The sequence below is a fragment of the Podarcis melisellensis genome (genome assembly GCF_964234715.1).
Source record: "Podarcis melisellensis genome assembly, chromosome: 10".
Classification (NCBI taxonomy): Eukaryota; Metazoa; Chordata; class Lepidosauria; order Squamata; family Lacertidae; genus Podarcis; species Podarcis melisellensis.
This window is the reverse complement of record NC_138542.1, coordinates 35555099-35578262: the sequence shown is the minus strand read 5'-3', so window position 1 is coordinate 35578262 and position 23164 is coordinate 35555099. Positions and strand designations below refer to the sequence as shown.

Genomic DNA, 23164 nt, shown 5'->3' with positions numbered 1-23164 from the left:
CTGCCTTGCAGGCCTTTTCTCACCTGGCCTGGGAGGGCTGGGCCCTAACTCTAGCTATGGAAGCTAATTATTATTATTATTATTATTATTATTATTATTATTATTATTATTATTTATACCCTTGCCCATCTTCCAACAAAATAGTAAAATAAAGTAATCCATTGAACATTAAAAGCTTCCCTAAACAGGGCTGCCTTCAGATGTCTTCTAAAAGTCTGGTAGTAGTTGTTCTCTTTGACATCTGGTGGGAGGGCATTCCACAGGGCAGGTGCCACTACCGAGAAGGCTCTCTGCCTGGATCCCTGTAACCTGTAAGCTAAGACTGCTGAACAGACTCCTGGGCTGGGGTGTTGTCTGGGGGTGTTGTTGGGTAATGGGTTGTTGCTGTTGGCTTTCTGTATCTTTATTATATGTTGTGATTTACATGCAAATTGTTTTGTTTGGTTGTGTATTTTTAATTGTTTTGTTTTGACTACTTTTGTTATGTTGTAAGACACATTCAACACGGTTTGAACTGTGGAATGGTGGCATACAAATAAAATTATGTATGTATGTGTCAGTGATCTGCTTGCAGGGGAGGGGGGAGAGGCAGGAATGTACAGAGAGCCCCCTCCTCTGTTGACTAGCTGCACTTCGTCAGAGTCCAGGAGGAGGAGTTTTCAGGAGACACGGAAGACGAGAGACAGGGGAGCCAAAACATTGCTACCAGGGCAGAGAATGTGCAGCTTCCGTTGCATAGTTTTCCACGTAAGGAAAAAAGGTGGAGATGGGTTTTCCCCGGTTTTCTATGCTGGAGGGTAAATAGGAAGAAGGCACTTCCAGATTCTGCTAGCGATTTAGACAGACATGGTTTTGGAACTTCTGCACTGTACATAAGTTTTGCACTCAATAAAACCTGAAAAGACAGGCTGGAGTCGTGGCTCTTATCTTCGTGAGCAATCACAATCCCTTCTGACAGTATGTATGTATGTATGTATGTATGTATGTATGTATGTATGTATGTATATTATCACTCTTGTGCCCAGCAATCTTGCTTCTGGGTAATGGTCATGCTGTATAGGCTCCAAGTATTGCAGCCAGGGTGTCTACAAATGTTAGCTTCCTTTAGCAGCCCAGCCTCTCTATACCTTTGCTCCTAATTCTACCCCCAGTTCCATCTTCATTCCCCATCCTTCTAGCATGTTCAGATGGTTTTCAGAAGAGAACAGGGTTTTTTCTTGTTTGTATTGTGGTATGGAGAAGATAAGAAAAAGCAGGAGTCTCTCTGCTGCTTTCTTTTAAGAAAATCTTCTCCAAACAGCTGCAGGAGTGACAAAACTTTGCCTCTTTTCCAAGTCCTCTGGCAAGCATGCAGGGCTTGGGAGAGAGAAGGGGTTACGTCTATGTGCAGGGAGGTATGGACGAGATAAGAACCAGCAGGAGAAATGCCTACTTTTTATTTAAACAAATCTCCATGCGAGGGAGCTTCCAGCCTTTCTCTAATTTTGAAGTGGCATTCAATCACATACTCGCAAATTCAGGTTGAGCAATTAAAGTTAATTTTGGTGCTCTTGCACAACAAACCTGTTTCTCTCCCCCACCCTGCTCCATCAGACTTTTGCAAGAATAAAAAAAACAAAAACAGGAAAGTGCATGGGAATACATGGATTAACATTTGCTTCACACAAATGAATCAAAGAATGCTCATTAAATAGCTGACTTTTGTCTATCCTTCCTTCAAACCTTAGCATAGGAGGATGAATACTCAACAGTCATCTGGAAGCCACCTGAGAAAGCACAAGCCCTTTGTGGTTGCTAGAGGGCTGGACAGAGAGGCAAAAGCCCCATTAACTATGAACCCCTAAATCTGGTTCCTCCCCTACAAGAAATTATGCCATAGTTTTGTACTAGTTTTGCATCACCAGCCTCAGGTTTTGTGATACTGCCTACAAGTGAATAGTGACACATCAAATCAGTGTTCATAATTAGCATCCTCCCAAAATCAAAATGGCAGAACCTCCTTCAAACCTGTAGGTCTCTGACCTACGGTAAACTTTTCCTTCACCCAAACATCCTGCAAACATCCACCCAAACATTTTGTCTTTCTTCTCTCACCTACCTATATCCCTCAGTGTTATTTGGTTACTGAGGGCGGAGGACAGTGTGGTTTTAGTGTTACAAAGGTGCAAAAAGTATGGAATGAGATAATAAATAAAACAAGGATACCAAACGGATCTCAAAATTGTTGTTTTAATTTATTCTAGCAGAATATTTTCTAAGTGTTTATGAGTTACTTATATTCCCTCAGATTAACAGGAGTCAAAACAGATTTTGCCCACTACTCTTTTGAGGTTTAACAAATGCCAACAATAGATATGCTTTTCTTACCTCTTCTTTTTCAGCACTTTGCAAATCCCGCCACTCCTCAGTCACATGACCAAAATCCACAGTGTTCATGGCCACCTTGTACTCCCCAATGATATCATGTTTGGAGAAGCGGTCAAAGTCATATACTGCCATCACTAAGGTTTTTCCTCCCAGTTCAGAATACGGCACCTGTATTATTATTATTTTTTACAAAAAATAAAACAAAAATAACATCAGAGAATGAGAAAATGCCAGGTTCTGTAGCCTATGCAGTAAATATGCTTTCACTGCAATGCAAATCCATTTCTTTGTTTTATCAGCTGTCATTCCCTTTATATTGAACTAGGGGAAAAATATGACACACATTTTCTGGGAGAGTCATCTGATGCACTGGTTTGTAATAGCAGACTAGAGCATTCTACAGAACAATGTGGTAGCTCGCTCATCACTCTGCAGCATTTGCCCTGAGTTCTTAAAGTTACGACTCCAACGTGAAACTAAAGACCAATTATTTGCCCCACAGATACATGAGTTTTCGATACTGCAGAATGCTTCTCTCAATAAATCATGCTGTCACGTTCTAAAAAAACAGCAGCCTACAGACTGATGGAAAAGCACTGGCTTTCAATGTCTGACACAGAGAAATTAGAGACTATGCAGTTTTCTTCCAGCACAATCCTCTCCTTGCCTACTGAGAGATAAGTCCCACTGAGCTCAATAGAGCTTAATCCCAAGTAAGTGGTCATAGGTATGCAACCTGAAAGTGGCTTTATTCTTTTACAGCCCCTCATATCAGGATTCTGCGTTTCATCAAATGGATATTGAAGCTCATCCTACAGTATGATACATTGCTATAAATGTTGGCAGCAGAAGGCCAGGCTCTGGCTAATTTTCCACCTGTTCTGATGTGTTATGGGCAGATGCTTTAGGTTAGAAAGAGGATCATTAGTCATGTTTTTTTTTTCATATTCATGGGAAGTGATGCAGCTGAAGTATCTTTAGTTGGCTGGAAAAAACCGAGCAAAAAATGTTGGATTTGGGGTGGAGGCCTGACTGTTTTTAATTGGAATTTTATTTACAATATAACACAACCCCCCCCCCGGCCTGACCGTTTTTAATAAACCCCTTATCATTAATATTTCCAAATACGAATGCTTCCATATGTGCCTGCAAATCTCTCTCTCACTGTTACTCAAGTTTCTTAAAAGGGGAGGGGAATTAAAGTGAAGTGAAATGGCTGAGCATTAAAATCTGCCTTGGTCCTTCACAAACATCTAGCTTTCATTTCTTCTCAAAAGGACCTGTGTTTTGCTGGCCCTTCTCTCATCGTGCTAGTTCCTCAAAAGTTGTGAAGAAATCTTCAGGTTAAAAGACACATCCGTTAAGGCAAAAGAGGCTAGGGGAGTACAGCACACGTTAACATGTATCCTGACATTATACAGCGGTACCTCGCAAGACGAATGCCTCGCAAGACGAAAAACGCGCAAGACGAAAGAGTTTTCCGTTTTTTGAGTCGTTCCGCAAGACGAATTTCCCTATGGGCTTGCTTTGCAAGACGAAACGTCTTGCGAGTTCTTGCGAGTTTGTTTCCTTTTTCTTAAAGCCGCTAAGCCGCTAATAGCCGCTAATCCGCTAATAGCCGCTAATCCGCTAAGCCGCTAATAGCCGTGCTTCGCAAGACGAAAAAACCGCAAGACGAAGAGACTCATGGAACGGATTAATTTCGTCTTGCGAGGCACCACTGTATAACGACAGTAGCATAATGCTGATCCGAAGGGGTTATTTAATGCATCACCCAAAAAAGAGGACAAAAGAAGATAAAGATCTGCATACAATTTGTGTATGCTAATTTATATGTATAGATTCACATTCAGAAATAATTACTATAAATGAAATAGAAATGCGATACTTCTCAACATAGTGGAGAAGACTATATGATCTGCATGCCTGCTCAGTCTCCTATCCCGGTGCTAACTGGGCTCCCTGCTTGTTTCCCCTTCTCATGCTTCTTTATCTTTAAACTGGACTTAGATCAAAGAGCCCTCGAACAGAGAAGTGTTCCTTCTAAAGTAGGATGCACAGCCGTCCTAATTTATCCCTATTTTTGAGCCATATGCTTGGTTATAAAGAGGTGGGAAAAGCTTCACACTTCACTGGTGACTTTTGGGGTCATTGTTGTTACATTTTCTTTTAAGAGTATCTGAACAGAACATTAAAGCAGCCTCCCTGAAGACTGTTTGTACTGTATAAACTTTTACCTTTTTATAGATTTACGTGCCGAGGTGCGGTACAAAGCAACTTGGATAGCTTTAAAAGAGGACTGGATGAATTAGGAAGGACAACGGCTACTAGGCATGAAAGCAGTATTCTGCCTCAAATGTCAGAGGTATTATGCACCTGGATACCAGTTGCTGGGAATCACAGGTGGGCAGAATACTCTTGTGCTCATGTCCCGCTTGCAGGCTTTCCACAGGCAACTGGTTGGCCACTGTGAGAACAGGATGCTGGACGAGATGTGCCATTGGCGTGATCTAGCAGGCAGTACATTATTCTGTTTATTTCAGAAGTTCAAGCTGCAAGGGCCACTACTTCCATAGCCAAGCTGGCACCATTCACTCACAAGTGTGAGCTATAGACAAGCTCAGAAGAACCTCAAGGTATGCAGCAGTGCCAAAATAATTAGGAAGAAACTTAACTAAACACGCCCCCCAACAGCCCTGTGAGAACTGAGCATGCTCGGCATGTGCAGAACACTGACAGTTTTTGATGTGGGGACTGAATGCAGTGGCTGGGACCCTAAACAGAAGCACTCCGCACTGTAACTGTCTGTTACAGGTCCCACTTGCATGATAATAATTTTGCAGATCTGCTAACACAAATAATTTTTACTTTTATCCCTGCCAGCCACCATATTGTATTTGTTCACAATATTACAGCTGCAATCCTGGAAATAAGCCCTGCAGAACTCAGTAGGACTTACTTCTTAATAGACATGTATAGGGTTGCGCAGTAAAGCCGATCTAATTATCAACCATATGGCCAAATGGGAGTCCTGCAATATTATTGCAATGACCATAAAATGTTGTATTTTAGTGTTCTGTTGGAAGTCGCCCAGAGTGGCTGGGGAAACCCAGCCAGATGGGCAGGGTATAAATAATAAATTATTATAATAATATTATTATTATGACACAACATTGATGTGGGTGAGTTTCACCTGTACTGCCACCTGCCTTTTCATCCAGGGACTCAGGTGGGTGCCCATGAAGCCCTTCTGTGCATTCAACACAATGCATGTGATTAACATAGGCACAGAACTCTTGCGGTAGATTTTTTACTTTGATGACCCATGACAACAGGCTAGAAATCACACAGGCTGCAGATATAGAAATCTTCAGCCTCCAGAGGCATCACAGAAGTGTTTGAAGGTTCCCTCCTGGCTGAACACTTTATTCTGAATTGCACTTCACTTTTCAGATGCTGATGGTTCAAAAAGAATCAAATTCTCCTGGCACTCTTAAGTCAAGATATAAACCCAGGGGTGAAATTCCTTTTAGTACTTCAGCTTTCAATATGTATGATCATAAATGTATTAATTAAAAGCAGTTCTATCATCTGAGAAGCTGAGGAATCACTTTTTATTTTTTAAAAACCCTTTAAGGAGATAAGAGCAAAAAGGAAATCCTATTTGTGACTCAGGAGAAAAGTATGAGTGGCCCAAAATACGACGTGGCTACTTCTGTAACAACTAATGCAGAAGACTAAAGAGATATGACACAGAATGTGCGTTTCTATTATGCACACAGTGAAAATTCTCATAATTGCTTGCTAGAAGATGACAACAAGATACGTTTTATGGTGCACCATAGTTTATTTTATCTCTTACGCCATAACACTTTGGTTTGCCCAGCACACTAGACCAAACCATAGCTCAGTATGAATGTGTGAGCATGCAGACTCCTGGAAAGGAGATCACAGCTGCTCTGCTCCTCCTGGGTCACTCTGCCGCTGCATTGCACTATGCTAAGCCATAGAACCCAGGCTCATGGATTAGCTTTCCCCAAACTAACTATGGACTGTAACTATGGTTTGTCTCGTGGTATATGGTTTGTGGCTTGTCCAGGAGAGCTAAACCATGAGCCCAGGTTTTTGACAAGATGCTAAACCAAACTATGGCTTGGCTTAGCACTGCAATAGAATGACTAGACAGGAGCAAAGTGGTTACTCATCACTGGTAGTCTCTTGTGGTTTGGGCTGAGCATAATGTGTGCACCAGGCCATTGGAGATGTTTACCATTGCCTTTTGCTTTGGGCACCTGAATCTAAAAAGTTACTGTTTTGCTTCATTTTAAATAAACTCAAAGGAAAAACTCAGTAAAAAGAATTTCTTCTCCCCCACACACACCAAAGGAAAAAAATGGATTATTTTTATGAACATCTTCAAGAGAAAACAGCTTATGTCTGCAGTAGTGTCGGGGGCCTCTAGGGATATCTTTCTTGTTGAGTGATTACATAGCCTCAATCTCTTATTGTCCCTGCTTTCAAACTGGAGCTGTCATTATAAGACTAAGTATACCAAGGGAAAGGCCTATAGCGATTGAAGTGCAGTGAACATTTCAGACGAAAACCCTTCAAAGGATGTTCAGCTGTGCTGCTGTTATATTGCTGGAAACTTGGTTCTGAGTTTGGTTCTGAATTTTTTGGACAGCATTTCACAGCACTCTAATATATGTCTTGATTCCCTCTCTCCATTTCCACTCATGTTTAGGTGTTTGAATGAACATGCCATAATGACAAGATAATTCCTTTAGGTGAAAGGATCAGAGGAAAAGAGAACCAAACTTCATTTACAGTGTCCCTCCCCACCCCAAAGAAACTGCATGTGTTCCAGACTCAATTTTTTATTCTGTTTTTCTTTTCTTTTTTCTGCAATCCCAAACAACTTTACTAGGAAGTAAGCCCCACTGAACACAGCAGGACCAATTTATGAATAAACATGCATATAACTGTTCTCTCATCCTACTGAAAACATTAATAAGAATAAGAAAAAGAAATTATTATTTCTACCTCGCCCATCTGGGTGGGTTTCCCCAGCCACTCTGGGTGGCATTCAACAGAACATTAAAAACAGTATAAAACTTCAAACATTAAAAACTTCCCTAAACAGGGCTGCCTTCAGATGTCTTCTAAAAGTCAGATAGTTGTTTATGTCCTTGACATTTGATGGGAGGGCATTCCACAGGGCAGGCGCCACTACCGAGAGGGCCCTCTGTCTTGTTCCCTGTAACCTCACTTCTCTCAGTGAGGGAACCGCCAGAAGGCCCTCGGAACTGGACCTCAGTGTCCGGGTTGAACAATGGGGATAGAGACGCTCCTTCAGGTATACTGGGCTGAGGCTTTTTAGGGCTTTAAAGGTCAGCACCAACACTTTGAATTGTGCTTGGAAACGTACTGGGAGCCAATGTAGGTCTTTCAGGACCGGTGTTATATGGTCTCGCCAGTTTCGACATACATGTTTCTTGACTTCTTTCCCCAGTTGTGTCAAAGTCTCAGCTATCAGCCTGTCTAGAAGACGTCCAATTTAAAGCTACAAAGGCACAGAGGGCTACCCATTTTCTACAAAGATTAGGGTAGAAACTAAGAGAGTGATCTGCATGGAGGCTAAGACAATGAGCAAGGCCTTGGTATGTCTTTCATCTGCACCATGAACTCACTGAAAAACGTTCGGCTTTAGGGTAGTGCTTGTGAAGTGTTTTGAACACTGGCAAGTACTGTTATTAGTAATAGTTAAGCAAACGGGAATATGTGCTCCTCCGAGAGTGGGGGAAAAAATAGCAGTGTCTCCAAACTGGTGGGGGACCTTACTGGCACAAGAGTTAAAAAGCAATTTTTCTCTTCCCTCCACAGCCTTCTATAAATCTCCTCCAGAAGGTTGCCAGACCCTCCAATACAGTGTGGGAGATTGTTCTTTCCACCAGCAGAGGCCTTCATTATATATATATTTTTTAAGGAGGCAGTTGTTGGTTCATAAGAAAAAATCCAAAATATACAATCAGGAATTGTCATTATTAGGGGACCAACTAATTTTTGCTAGATCATAGAGGGCCAGATCTGATGAAGTGAAGGGCTGTGCGGGTCAACCAAAGGGCCAACCAAAGTTGTTGACCTTTCCTTAGGGTTGGAGTTGTTGAGCTTCTTTTAGGACTGAAGTTGTTGAGCTTTTTTAAGTTTGACCACAGCAAATAAACTGCCCCAGGAGCCGGATTAAACTAACCGACGAGCCAGATTATGCCCCCAAAAGGGACATGCCTGTCATAGAGAGTGAAAAGGAGAGGCCTCTTAGCACTAGCTTCCTAGCACTGTTTCCAAGTGGATAAGGCACACTGCTTTTCATTTTGCTCATAAATGGTGGTCTGCAGCAGCATTTAACCCCATCTCATTCATGGGAGATATCTCCCACCCTCTGGAATGGGCTTTGGCTCTTTAGCAAAAGCAGCTTTCCAGGAAATCTAAAGAGTCCATGCTGCAGCTCCCTTCCTCACAGGAGTTTCAGTCAGACTCAAGGTCAGATTCATGAAAAGATGCAAAACAGCAGAGCTCTGAGGCTACAGTTGAATTATTCTCTTGGTAATAATCCTTTGTCCTTTACATTTTTCACTGCAGGGCAATCACTGGAATGGCTCCCAAAGAGAAAAGGCCATTGTTGCCGTGGGTCACCAATTAACCAGGACATAAGCAATTCTGTGACTGGGAAAGAGATTAACCTTTAGTATACATAGAAAACAAAGAAATGGGTGCCATGTAATTTTTCAAAAGAATACCTTGAATGTAAATTGCTCATTGAAGACAGGGTTAAGAGTTTTCCTGTGAACTTTTGTTTCGTATTTCTTCTTCTTATCAGGAAGCAGGAAAACCTTCACGTAGGGATCAGATGTACCGCCCATATCTAAAGCAGGCAGTTCTGCAGCCTGAATAATCCCAACCAAAAGCTGAAAGCAGAGGGAGAGGCAATTGAGAAAGAATCAGCAGAGCAGAATATTCAGCAAGCATTTACGAAAGAGCTTGCCTTGTCTCCTGACATCTCTCTCTATAAATACATGTACACAACAATATGGTTGCACACAGATACATGCGCCTGCTCACACACACACACACACACACACACACTTGCAGTTCTCCTTTTAAAAAGAACAAAGCCTTCTAATAAACGCAGATTTGAAAAAAGGTGCATGATTCTTAAAAAAAAAAAACATCCAAACCCCAATTACAGCCGCCGCAGATTCAAGAAGCTGTTTTTAAGCAGACAAGAGGCATTTAAACTGCTGCTGATTAGAGCTATATATGGATTTTTATATTTTATTTGGTGATGCCACCATCAAATAGCTCCCTAACAGATTATTTTACTGGGGCTTTTTTATTATTTTTAAAAAGACTCTGCAATTTAAAATGTATTGTTAAATAATCTTACGATACATGATTACTAAACGTTAAATTTATATACTTAAAGGGGAAGGATTCTTTACCAGTTGATTAACTATGTATCTTATACTGACCCACTATATATGTTAACACTAAAACCAAACCATGGTTTGGCATGAAAACATGTGTGTTCCTGACTGGCAAAAGATGGTTCTTGTTTCATGTGTCTGTGGGATTAAAACCCTCTGGCACAGGAACATTGGAAGTTGCCTTATATAAAGTTAGACTACTGGTCCATCTAGGCCAGTATTTTCTACACTGCCTATCAGCAGTTCCCCAGGGTTTCAGACATACTTAGACCTATCTGGAGATACCATAGATTGAATCTGGGGTGCTCTACCAGTGAGCTACGACCCTTGCCGGAACCCTGGACTATGCGGCTATAGTAGTTGGCTGCTGCCCTCTTCCCCACTCCATTCTGGTGCTCTCCACAAAGGAAGGCGCTATGATGTCCTTTGGCCTGCCCAGTTGTGTTCCATTTATAAATGGGATATAGAGTGGCTTCATGGGATCACTAAGAAAGTACCGCACGCTGACTGAAGCCTTACCTGCATGGGTACTGCGAGTGCAATGTAAATGAGCAACTGGTTTGAACAGAGATACACAGGAAGCGACCTATTGGTCCATCTGGCGATGTACTGTCTATAGTTTTAATTGGCAGTGACACTTCACAGTTTTGGGCAGGGGTCTCACTCAGGCTTATTAGGAGATGCTAGGAACTTAACACCAGCCTTTCTGCATATGAAGAAAGTGCTCTTCCACTGAGCTATGGCCCTGAGAGTCACATCAGGGGAATATGGGCCAGCCTGTCAGTGTCACCACACCCGCTTTTGTTTCTATGATGCTTGTGTTTTTTATTTGCTGGTTGAGTCTAGTATCAGGAATATATTATACCACATTAGCCACCCAGGAGCCACAGGATCAGTTTGCCTGCCTGTGACGTTGAGCTAATCGAAAGGGAATGTAATTCAATTCTTTTTTTTAAGAAAATAATTCTCTCTAGAATGGAGTCATTATGCTCCAGGGAGTATTTTGGTGATCTTGTTCCAATTTCCCAACAATGAGTAGTAATTGGATTTCCTGGCCATGGATCTTTGTGTTCTTGCTTTTTCTCATCCATCCCAAGAAAATTGTTAAGAGCCCAACAGGGGAATATAATGTCTGAACTATGGCAGCAGAAGAAATTATGAAACCGTAAATAAATGCTAGTTAGCACCTTAGTTATACTTGGAGCGCTACCAAAGATCTACTAGCAAAAATATAAATCTCTTGAGGGGGGGGGGGGGAAAATCCCCAAGCCAATGTTCTAGAGTCAAAATAGCATTCTTTTTAATAAAACCCAGAACAACTTTTGTTCATCTTCTGAAGAAGGTTATATCTATTTCTTACAAAAGATTTCAGCTTCTCTAGTCCCTCGCCTGCTTAACATCCACTATTCTTTGAAGATTTAAAAGTTCCACACTGATTTCAAGAGCTCTTAGTGCTACAGAGTGGTCCACTAAAGGTCTAAAATACAGGATTCTTTTGTTTATATGCTTGCTTTTGGAAGTCTCTCTCTTTCTCTGTATACCTCTCTATTCTTTGACTGGTGATTTCTTTAATGCTGTTCTTTGAAGGACAATGGATGGTGTGGGAGTTACTTGAAAAGGTATGTAGAATATTGAATAAAGTTTTACTGTTGAGGCAGAAAGATTGAAGACACACTAGGGATCGGTGCTGGCTTTACACTGTATGTCTTCCTTAGACACAAAAAGTGTCAAAGGAGAACTCCCAACATGAATTTACTGAGTTAGAATTCGTTTCCTGATGTGACACACGCATAGTAGGGATAAACAGGGAAAAAGAGTAGCTATCTCCCTACAGAAAGTAATTCTTTCTCTTAGGTCAGATCCCCACCGTGCATTTAAAGCACAACGACAACACTTTAACAGTCATGGCTCCGCTTTCCTCCCACAATCCCGTGGACGGTACTTAGTTAAGGGTACTGAGAGTTGTACGGTGACTCCCATTCCTCTCCCAGAGCCACAACTCCCAGAATGGGGTAGCCATTGTGAATCTGTGAGGGGAACAGGGGGTTAGAATACCTGTGGAAAGAAAATGCCTGCAACACTTCCCCAATACCATTTAAAATGTTGAGAATATGAGTAAAATGAGTACGTGTGTATGTGTAAAAATATAGTTATATTCATATTCAATTGTGTTTGCCTTTGAGTGGAAGAGACTTTGGTGTGCAACAGAGCTTGCCCCTCCCCCTGGGAAATAGATTTGGGGTGCACCTGTGGCAGGTGGAGAAATGCATCACCCTCCCCCCCGACTCAAACAACACACTCTGATCACACTTATTTCAAACCTGATTGTCTTGAAAGTTGTAATCCAAAGAATACTGAATTTTTCCTAATTTTTCCTCCTCTTTTGCTTCTTCTTTTTCTTCTCCATCTGTCAGCCCTGTTTCAGCATCGTCATCCTTTAAGGCCTGCAATGAACAGGGGCAACAATAGAAGTAATTAACAGGGCTACTGTACTTTCCAAGTGAAGCCCTGAAAAGCAGGCAGTGGCACTCAACCCTTATAGCGAAAGCCATTAAAAGCAAGCAGGATGGCACAAAGTCATATATGCTTTTGACATATATATATATATTCAGACTACTTTCGTTGCAGAAATATCATCGTCAGCAAGCAGCAAGGAAGCAATGGAAAAAGGGGGAGGGAAGTGTCTTTTGAGGGTATTGCAAGCAAGAATTGTTTCAAAGCCTGAAACACAAAGAGAATGTCAACGTGTTGTTGTTGGGGTGGGTTTTGTTTTGTTTTTTGCAAAATCTTTGATTGAATCAAATTGCTTTGTCCAGAGGCAAGTGTGGATAAACATGCTATTAAAGAGGCAAGGTTGCACAGTCATTCAATTTAAAACAGTTGTGCATGCTGTGAATTATTTGCAGTAAAGCAAAGTGCTTCTGCAGAATTACTGCTATTTAAAATGTTGCTATGTGACTTCTTCATAAAATGAGATGCCCAAACATTTCAATTTTTTCTCTCTGTTCATGATGCATATGGAAGCAAAGGTATCACTATGCCATTAGCAAATGCACGGTCACAGAAAAGAAGACCCTTTTCGTTCTCTTTTTCTTTTCGACTGTTCTCAGTTTAAAGCCAGGCTGAACCAACTTGATTTAAATATACATTGATGTTAACACAATTATGGACAAATTTGTTGGCCAAAACAGCAGTTGTTTTAAAATGTAGCGGCAGTGTTTACCAACAGAGAAAATAACAAACTGAAAGCATTAATTTGTTTGATATTAGAAAGCTCAAGTTTGCATCATATATAATTCCAGTAGAGCAATCCTATGTGTGCCTACTTAGGAGCAAGGCCCACTGAGTGCAATGTGATTTATTCTGAGGCAAGTGTGCACAGGATTGCATCATAAAGCCCTAATCAATTCAGTTGGCAATTGTACAATGCTTACCTGGGAAACCATATCAGTTAGATGAACTTACCTCTGAGTAGACATAGTTAGGACTGTGATGCAGGACTACCTTTGACTAAAGTAAAGCGAATTGCAGCACACTCTTCTCCATTTAACTTTGATGGGAGTTACCCTATATAAGTCATTATAGGATGCCAGCCTTAGTCATGGCTAACTTTAGTTGGAGTGAACATCTCAGCATGTAACTTTTCATTCAAAACAAGTTAAGTGTTTTGATCAGTTGCATGGTCATATTAAACAAATGCACTTGTCTGCTGTGCCACCATGGAAATTACCTACAGCACAGTGCACAGCAGCAATGAATTAGACCATCTAATTTACTTGTAACTGCAATTTGAGAATTCAATCCAATCACAAATTTATGCCCTTGCCTTTTCCTATTAGAAAATGAGCTTCAAACTTTGGAAAGGTAGAGCATATACCCCAAAGTTTGGGGAGATGGGATATAAATTATCCCACTCCCATATAAATAAATAAGACCCCAGCTCAGTTTGCATATATTTGGTCTCACTTAAGTCATATATCCCATTTCCAGGTGATCATCCAATTGGCTAATTAAGGACACCTATAATACCACTAAAAAAATCAGCCATGGGTAGTGGGTAGTACCAGATTTACTTATAAGCTAAATAAGCTATAGTTTAGGGCCCTACTCTCTTGCCCCCCCCCCAAAATGTCACTATTAATATACTTCTTAATTGTATTTCAGTTCAGCAATTACTTTGATAAAATGCATATTTTGTTATGTGCAAATAGCTTTAGATACCTATTAGGTCCATAAATTACCATATAGCATATATTCAACACAAAAAACAGTGGCAATTTGTTGGTGACAAAGAACAGCTGGACATATAAAGGGCCCCAATACCTTCAGTAGCTTAGGGCCTCATCAAACCTAAATCCAGCCCTGGTGGGACCTGACTGTGTAGAACAGCAATGATGAACATGTGGCCTTCTAACTGTTGTTGCCCTCCAACTCCGAAGACAGCTGGATTGAGGCGGATCGGGACTGCTGATTCTTTTAGATTTGGCAGCAGCCTTCAATATGGTCAATCACGAACTGTTGGACCACTGCCTTGCCGAAGTGGGGATTCAGGGTACAGTCCCACAATGGCTGCGCTCCTTTATCTCAGGTCGGGGACAGAGGGTGGTGCTAGGGAAGAAGTTGTCGCCGTGGCACTCTTTGGTGTGTGGAGTCCCACAGGGCAAAATTTCCCCCTGATGCTTTTCAATATCTTTATGTGCCCCCTTGCCCAGGTTGTCCAGAGTTTTGGGCTGGGTTGTCATCAATATGCTGATGACACCCAGCTTCATCTGTTGATGGACGGCCGCCCTGACTCGGCCCTGGACACACCGACCAGATGCTAGGAAGCTGTGGCTGGATGGCTGCTCGGGAGCCGGTTGGAGTTAAATCCTTCGAAGACAAAGATCCTCTGACTGGGTCAGGATGACATGGGGTTAGGGGGCCAACTCCCATCTCTTGCGGGGGCTCAATTAGTGCCAGCGCCTTCTGTCAATGCTTGGGTGTAACCTTCGATGCTTCCCTTTCCATGGAGGCGCAGGTTGCAGCCACAGCAAAGGTGGCATTTTCCCATCTCTGCCGTATCATGCAGAGTTGGTCTCTTACCTTTCTGGCCCTGATCTGGCCACAGTGATCCATCCAACGGTCACCTCCAGGCTTGATTATTGTAACTTGCTCTATGCGGGGCTGCCCTTGAAGCTGACCCAGAAACTCCAGCGGGTGCAGAATGCCGCGGGACCACATTCATCCACAAATAACAACACTTTGGAGGTCCCGAGACGCAAGGTGGTTAGATTGGTCTCAACTAGGGCCAGGGCCTTTTCAGTACTGGCCCCGACTTGGTGGAACGCTCTGTCACAAGAAACCAGGACCCTGTGGGATTTGACATCTTTCCGAAGGGCCTGCAAGACGGAGCCGTTCCTCCTGGCCTTTGGTTTGGACTCAGTCTGACCCTTATGTTTTCCCTCCCCTTATGGTTTTGATTTATGGGCTACTACTAAAATGAGGATGCATTTTAAATTGTAATTTAACTCGTATTTTAATTAACTGTTTTTTGTTTTTCTTTTACGTTTTATTGTAATTTTATTGGTGTTAGCCGCCCTGAGCCTGGTTCTGGCTGGGGAGGGCGGGGTATAAATAAAATAATAATAATAATAATAATAATAATAATAATAATAATAATAATATCCAGCCAGCATAGCCAATGGTGAAGGACAGTGCTTTTTTCTGAGGGGATGCAGGGGTACACATACCCCTAAACATTTTGTGAATCTTTGTACTTTGGTCCATTTACTGTATTTATTTTTCCTGATTTCAACTCTAAAATGGTGGTTTTCTTGAGTCAAAATGAAAGTCCCCCTAGACATTTTTTAAAGAAAAAAAAGGACTGGTGAAGGATGATTGGAGTTAAAGTCCAATAACATTTAGAGAGTCACAAGATCCCTGTCTATGGCACAGGTAAAACCATGTCTGGAAGAAGTGATAAATGAACATGCCAACATGGCTTGACTATAAGTACTGTGTTGTACATTGATTGTAGCCTTCCTGCATCAAGCATGAGGATCGGACAGTAGCTTCAGCAGCAGCACGTCAGAAAACTCAACATTTTGCTGACGTTATAAGAGTTATGCTAGAAGTTTGCAGTCATATCCTTGTAAGTACCAAAGCAGCTGGCAAATATCTGCCCCCCCCGCCCCCAGCAGGTGAAAAGCACCAGGAAGAAAACTCAGCAACATACTATCACAGTTAGTGGCATAAACGGTGCCAAGTCCCAATGTCCTGATCTAATCAAGAGACATATTTTCTGTAAAATCAAAGTATCTAGCAAGTGAGAACATTTCAGCCTGATGTAATTTTAATGGCTGAGATATTACATCTCCCTCTCCTCTAACACTTTGTGACCTAATAAAAGATCGAGACCATTGCTGCAATTATTCTTCAAGAAATGGGACTAAATTTTTGATAATTTTTCAGTGCCACTGTTCATCACTGATATAATTAAGTCGACTCCTTTCCCAAAGGCTGAGCTTCAGCAAGGATTCTGCTGTACCAATACATTAAATTCAGAGTCATTAAATCAGAACTTATTAGAGTGTTTCTCGGGTTGAATGTTCACCCCTTCCCACTCTTCTTACATGGGGTGGAGGAAATGGCAGCAGAAAATTATAAGGAGACACAGGAGGATTGCTGCAGACTGATAAATTGCAGCAGTGAAAGTTGTGATAGGAAGATGCTTCAAGAAATAATGGACCAAATATTTTCCAGATACAGCAACATATTTCCAGAAGTCAGTTTAATGCAGTTCAGGGTTGCAGAGGAACTGCCCGTGGAATCCTACTCATGCTTACTCAGAAGTAAACAACAGTGAGTTCAGTCAGGCTTACTTCTATTTAAGAAGGCAGAGAAATGCTGTCTAAAAGTGCAAATGTGATATATAAACAGCACAAGATATAAAGCACACTGTAATTGAATAAGATTGTGATCTTTTTAAAGCCAATAGGAAACAGATTTTTTTCTTCTTATGTTGAACAGTTTTGGTAACTTTGATTTTATGCAAAAACGAAAGAAAAATATGTACATTATTTTCTGTGCATATCAAAACTTGAGCTTTCTAATACCTTCAGGCTTAGTATATATAGAAAATAGAGGGTGGGGTTTGAAATATAATCCTGCAAAAGAAAGAAATCAATTTGGTTCAGCCTCTTGATGTGTGTCAAAGCTATGTATAAATCTCAGCTGAGGAGCCAGAGCTGTCAGGAGACTAAATATATCAGAGCTTTAGACTAGGTGTGTCCAAAGAGCAAAATAAACCTACCGCAAGTGACAATCCAGAACAGTCATGAGACACAACATAGATAAGGAGGACATAGAAGGAAGAAATAAAAATTAAAACATCCACACACAAAAACATTAGTCAAACCATGGAGAAATGACCATTTACATAGATTGTACATTTGCTGTTCAACACCTTTACATAATTCAGATTGCAATCCTATGCACAATTTACCTGGGAATAAGTTCCATCGAATTCAACAGGACTTACTTCTGAGTAAACATGCATAGGATTGTGCTGTGAGACCTATGATCATCCACCGTTTACTTAAGTACAGTAGTTATTCCCCTAGATACTGATAATATTTTCTATACACATAAAAGTTTTAGGTTACAATCCTACACATTCTTACCCAGGAGTAAACTCTTCTAAACACAGCGGGACTTACTTTCAAGTAAGAATGTACAGAACTGTATCCTCAGGCTATAATCCTATGCACATAAACAGGAGTAATCCCTATTGGACCAAGAGGGACTTACTCTTGAATAAACACATATAGGATTACGCTGTTGCAGACCACAAACCACTTACACCAGAATCCTTGGAAGTACAAAAGCTTACATTTTGATCCTAAATACATTTACAGTACTAAGAAGCCTCACTGATTTTAATTAAGACAGTTGTCAAGGACCCTTGCTCTGGAACTGAGACTACAACTGCAAGAGAATGATACTGTTACAAGGTAAGAGCACTTCCTACCTGCGTTCATCTCATTTTTTTTAAAAAAACTAGTCTAATACATGTATTTATTTCTTTAAAATTAGCATGATTTCTTTAACATTAACAATGTGCAAGACATTCTGTAAAACGCAAGTGATATGATCTCTGTCAGAGAGGTAATACAGATGGGATAATGGTGAGCTGTCAGGATAATGGTGAGCTGTCAGGTATGATAACATAAAAGCAAAGAGGGGTGTGTGGATTGCAGGAAGATTAATTGGCTCCATATGCTGTAAAGGGGAATCTATAGCAGGAACATCCAACATGGTTCTCTCTAGCTGCTGTTGGACTACAAGGCCCATCAACCCCTACTAGCATGACTATACATCAAGGATGATGGGAGTTGCAGTCCAACAAGATCTGGAAGGCACCTTGTTGGCTACTTCTGACCTATAAAAATAGGAATGATTTCCTGGCAGAATAAATTTAGCGGCGTGAAGGCAGGAAAGGGAAAAGAGAACAAAACTATTCAATAAGGGCCAGTCCTACCAATCAGCAGAGCAAGGCTGCTGTCTCAGGCAGCTGATTTTGAGTGTCACAAAGGGGGAGCAAACCATTGGTTATTTAGTGTGTAATTACTGTGTTTTTCACGGTCATAGATAGTGGGAGATGCTTGTGGGGTTTTCTACCTCAGCTGCCAATATTTGTTGACTAAACTTGGGTACTATGCACACCTTGACAGGTGGGGGGCAGTGGGATGGAGGGTAGGAGCAGATATTTGCTGCCACAAAAAGGAAAATGTCTTAGGCCAGTCCTGACTAGATCAGATAGCATGGATTAGTGAAGAAGAGTAAGAAAAGGTAAAATATGAATTCAGAATAATGGATGTCTATAACTCTAAAGACTAGGTGTTTGTGGTAATTGCAGAAAATTGGGGAGGGAGGAGATTATGAAATGGGTCCTTTTGAATAAGGTCATTGTCTGTCATAGCACTTCTTGGAGTTGCAGCAACTGCTTGTGCTATCTGTTGTTCTGCTGCCACACCCCCACATGCTCATGCGAGACCTAAAACGACACACAGAGCACAATGCGGTTTGACATTTTGCAGGCTGTTCTGCGCCCTGAAAAGCCTACTCTTGCTGCAGAGTGCAAAAAGCTGGTCTGCACTGAACTCTCCTGGACTCTCAGATATGACGTAAACACCTCAGCATGTCACAGTGAGGGAGGTCAGGACGTAATGGTAGTTCCTTTGCCAGAGAGGATTATGAAAAAAGTTGAAGGTCTATCAACAGTTTGCTCACATGAGCCTTGCAGCCCCTCTTATTTTAATTATGAGCTTCCAGGCTAGAAAACTGTATTATTATTATTTTTCGGTGCACTGTTCTTGATGCAAATGCGAACCTTTGGATAATGAAGGTTACTACTCTGAATATATATGGTACATAAAATGAAGAGCATGTAATTATATATGTTAATAAATCTGTGTGTACCATCAATTTAAACTTGGTCACTTAGGATACATCACAGAAGAAGACTAGAGTTGCAATTCTACATCCACTTACCTGAGATTAAGCTCCAATGAATTAAATGGGACTTACTTCTAATTAAACATGTATAGAATTTCAATGAAAGCTTATGCATATAGACAAAAGGGGAAAACAATTTGTGAATAATGATTCTAGTGATTTGAAATTTGGATAATGAGACAAATTGTCTCTTGCCCAATAAGAAGTGCTGAGCAAGTGCTGGCACGTCCATAAAGTTGGAAAGAGCTGAAAAAAACTACCCAGCTGATTCCCAACAAAATCAGCACTAACTACAGCAGGATTAAATGGCTGTTGGTTATTCTCTTGCAGAACCAGTGTATGCTGCAAGTGTAATAGCTCCTTCTAAGTGCATAAAAGCATAAAAGTTACATTTAGTAACTTTAAAATGGGTGTTTCTGGTGTTCCAGAAGGCATGCAAGCTTTGTGAATATAACTAAATTCTGCTTAAAAAGTAAAACAAATACACCTAATATTTGAAATATCTTACATTTAGGCTTTAGCCTGCCGCAACTTGAACTGTTAATGTTTCTAGTATCAACCCAAAGGTGCACCATTAGCTTTGTGGGATATGTGTGTGGGGAACATGGTAGAAAACATACAGCCCATGGAGTTTATTAATGAGACCTTGGGAGATGCGGGACTTCTAAAACATGTTATTAATTTACGTGTCTGCAAGCATAACACTATACAGCCTGGTTCAGAATTATGGTTTAGAAATGAAAACTTTAGTTTAGAAGAGCAACAATGAGCCGCAGTGAGCATTGAGCTTGTGTAGCCCACCTTCCTTCTCTTTCTCCTTCACATGCCAGACAAAATGAAAATGCCTGTTCTGCAATACTATGAAACACAGGAAACTGCTGTTTGCTTTACTAACTGGAGTTGAACCACGGCTACAGATTTCATTGTATTAAGTAATTTTAGCCCAAGTTCAATTCATATTATACTTAATTTATTGTGTAATGTGGAACCGTAGCTTCTATTAAAGTAAAAGCTGGAACCATGCCTCTCCCCCACTTGATGGTGTATGACGGGGAACATACCTGAAATTTATGACAATTCTATAATTCTTCTAAACACTATACCTCAGTCTTTGCCATCCTGGTGGATGTTTGGGACTAGAATTTCGAACAGTCCCAGCCATGGGAGTTGTCCTAAACATCTGGAAGGTACCAGGTTGTTGAAGGCTGCTTCAACAACTTTACATAACAAATTTTTAATCTCTTCAGCCTCTAAGGATTTACCTTTTCTCCTGCTCTTTGCAGGAACAGGTCCACACTTTAATGCTCTGTGTCTGAGTGCTTTTTCTTTTGCCCCAGGGCTTTCCCCTGGAAACCCCACTCTTTAAAACTGAAGCACAAGAAACAGCAATTTGGGGTTTTACACGAATTCCCCATTTGTTCTTATTTAACTTTAAGAAAGGGGGAGGAGAGCATTTGGACACAGAGTTTTAAAGTGAGGACTGTGGGGAAGTGTGAAGGAAAGGTAAGTGTGGATAATCCCTAAGATTTATTTATTTCTTGCATTTAACAAGGAATTAGAAACAGACTTTAGACTTCTGGCTTCAGTGGAAGAGGCTTCTACCAAATTCTGTATGAATATACTAAAACATACTCATATATTTGAAAGTTTTAACAGTGTTATTATCACTTTTTTGGTCATTTATCCAGGCCAGAACAAATATAATGAAGAACACTTAATATATAATAGAATCACAAGGAAAATATTACATAATAATACAGAACAAATTTCACAAAAAAGATAACAAAATGTACACACAATTTATCCTACAAAGAAATGACAGATTGTTACCATTAGTATAATTATCAATGCATAAAGAGACTTTTCTACGGATCTTATAGTAGAGCAGTTTCAAGTTATTTCTGTCTTCAAGTGGAAAGGTTTGATCACAACTGCCATAGTAAATTCAGCAATTAAGAAGGAGCAAATCACAATTAGCATGTAAATGAGAAACAAAATCCTTTGCTGAAGTGAAATTAAAATATCTGCTAAATCATGCTTTTGGAATGAAACTTACTGATTAAAGTTATTCTAGAATTTTAACTTATTCCGTGCCATGCCAAGGTAGTTTTGCAGTTATTCTGTGAGATAATGAATGGCGGCAACACAATCTAGCCAGCAGGGGTCAGGGAGGAACTAAATCTAGAAGAGTTATAGAATTGCCACCTTCCAATGTAACTTTCTCCCCTTTCTAGGTAATATCTGGTATAACACAATCTAAGTTTTCCCAAACTCTGCTTCATACTGATGACTAGTACCACTGGGGCTTGGAAAACAGTGCCTTATTGCATTATACTATATCGGGGTAGACAAGGAGGTACCCCCCTTTCTTTAATTTCTATTCCATTCTTCCCCTTCCTCTTCCCATGGCCCTGGCCCTGCCCCAGCCCCCTTCTTTCATTTTCCCACCACCATAACTCTCCCGCAGAACACCCTTTTGCTAACTTTCTGGAAAAGGTTATATTTTGTACAGAATGATTTGAGCAGACCCAAGCCACTTCTCCGTGCCAATTAACAACAGGAATTTTCCTTACTTCAGTGTCCTAGCCCAAATATAAAGGGAAGGACAACCTACGGAAGGTTTGGATGGAATTGTCTACATTTCCCCACCCCCCTAGTGAATCTTCTCACCGCATATGCTGTGAATAATATTTCCTCTCTAAGAAGCAGAACCAGCCACTTCAGAGACCACCATGAGTGGAACTTATCCGTAACCTATACAGTCTTGCTTATGGGCAGCTCCTTTACCCCAAAACACCTTGATATCTGTTTATCCTACATATCAATATTGGAGGCAAGCTACTACACATATCATCTTCTTTTTGCATCAGATAATGTATGTAATCCTAATTTGAGTGAGTAGTAATTTTTACCAATTGAATTCCAGTTCAGAGAATTCAGTGCATCAAAAAAGAGAGAAGAAACCACTCCCTGTGATCTGGAAGACCCCCCTCTGTCATTATGCAATTGATTCTGTGTAAGAAAAGGGCAGTCCCAATAAAGGCATGGCAGGAAAGATTAAAATTCCAGGATATCAACATCGCTCCTGAAACAGATTCTGCAATGTAAGTGTTGCTTCACATGTTAAGAGTCTTTCCTTTTAAGACCCATAAGATACACCTGTTAAACCTGTGGCATTTGGAATACATACAAACCCACCTTATATTATCTTTTGGAAATAAATTGAAGTGGTTTACCCCAAAGATTCTGTGAATTGTAATTTCGTAAAGATGGCAAGAATTCCCTTGCCAAAGATTAATAGCTCATTCATTGTATCAAAGTGCTTTGGTGGATACAGTGGTGCCTCGCAAGACGAAATTAATTCGTTCCGCGAGTCTTTTCGTCTTGCGATGTTTTTCGTCTTGCAAAGCACGGTCCATCGCAACTGCGCCTCTTCAAGCGGCTTTACGAAAAAAGCGAACAAACTTGCAAGACGCTTTCATCTTGCGAAGCAAGCCCATAGGGAAATTCGTCTTGCGAAGCGACCCAAAACCCGAAAAACCCTTTTGTCTTGCGCGTTTTTCGTTTTGCGAGGCATTCGTTTTGCGGGGCACCACTGTAACTGTGGCCATACAAGAGTTGTCTCTTTACTGTAGGTGGACATTAAGAGTCAGCAAAGAGTGCCAAGAACTATCAATGTAATCCTAATGCATGTTTACTAGGTACTAAGCCCCACTTAATTCAATGGCTCTTACTTCTGAGTCAACATGCATTTGATTAGGCTGTAGGAGAATAATCTTGTTTAATGAGGAATACCAATGCACATTCATTAATATCCT

The 23164-nt window shown here is 40.8% G+C and overlaps 1 protein-coding gene across 3 annotated transcripts in view; it reads right to left on the bottom strand.

Annotated features, from left to right (window-relative positions):
- Positions 1 to 23164, bottom strand: part of SYT1 (synaptotagmin 1) — a 331664-nt gene that overhangs the window by 72974 nt on the left and 235526 nt on the right. For 2 of the 3 annotated variants that reach the window (XM_081928748.1, XM_081928746.1), the window contains 3 exons: positions 12173 to 12295; positions 9165 to 9332; positions 2368 to 2535 (listed from right to left, as the gene is read on the bottom strand). In XM_081928748.1, coding sequence (XP_081784874.1) covers positions 2368 to 2535; positions 9165 to 9332; positions 12173 to 12295 — 459 coding nt within the window. The remainder of the gene's footprint in view (positions 1 to 2367; positions 2536 to 9164; positions 9333 to 12172; positions 12296 to 23164) is intronic. The other variant, XM_081928747.1, reaches the window with a different exon arrangement.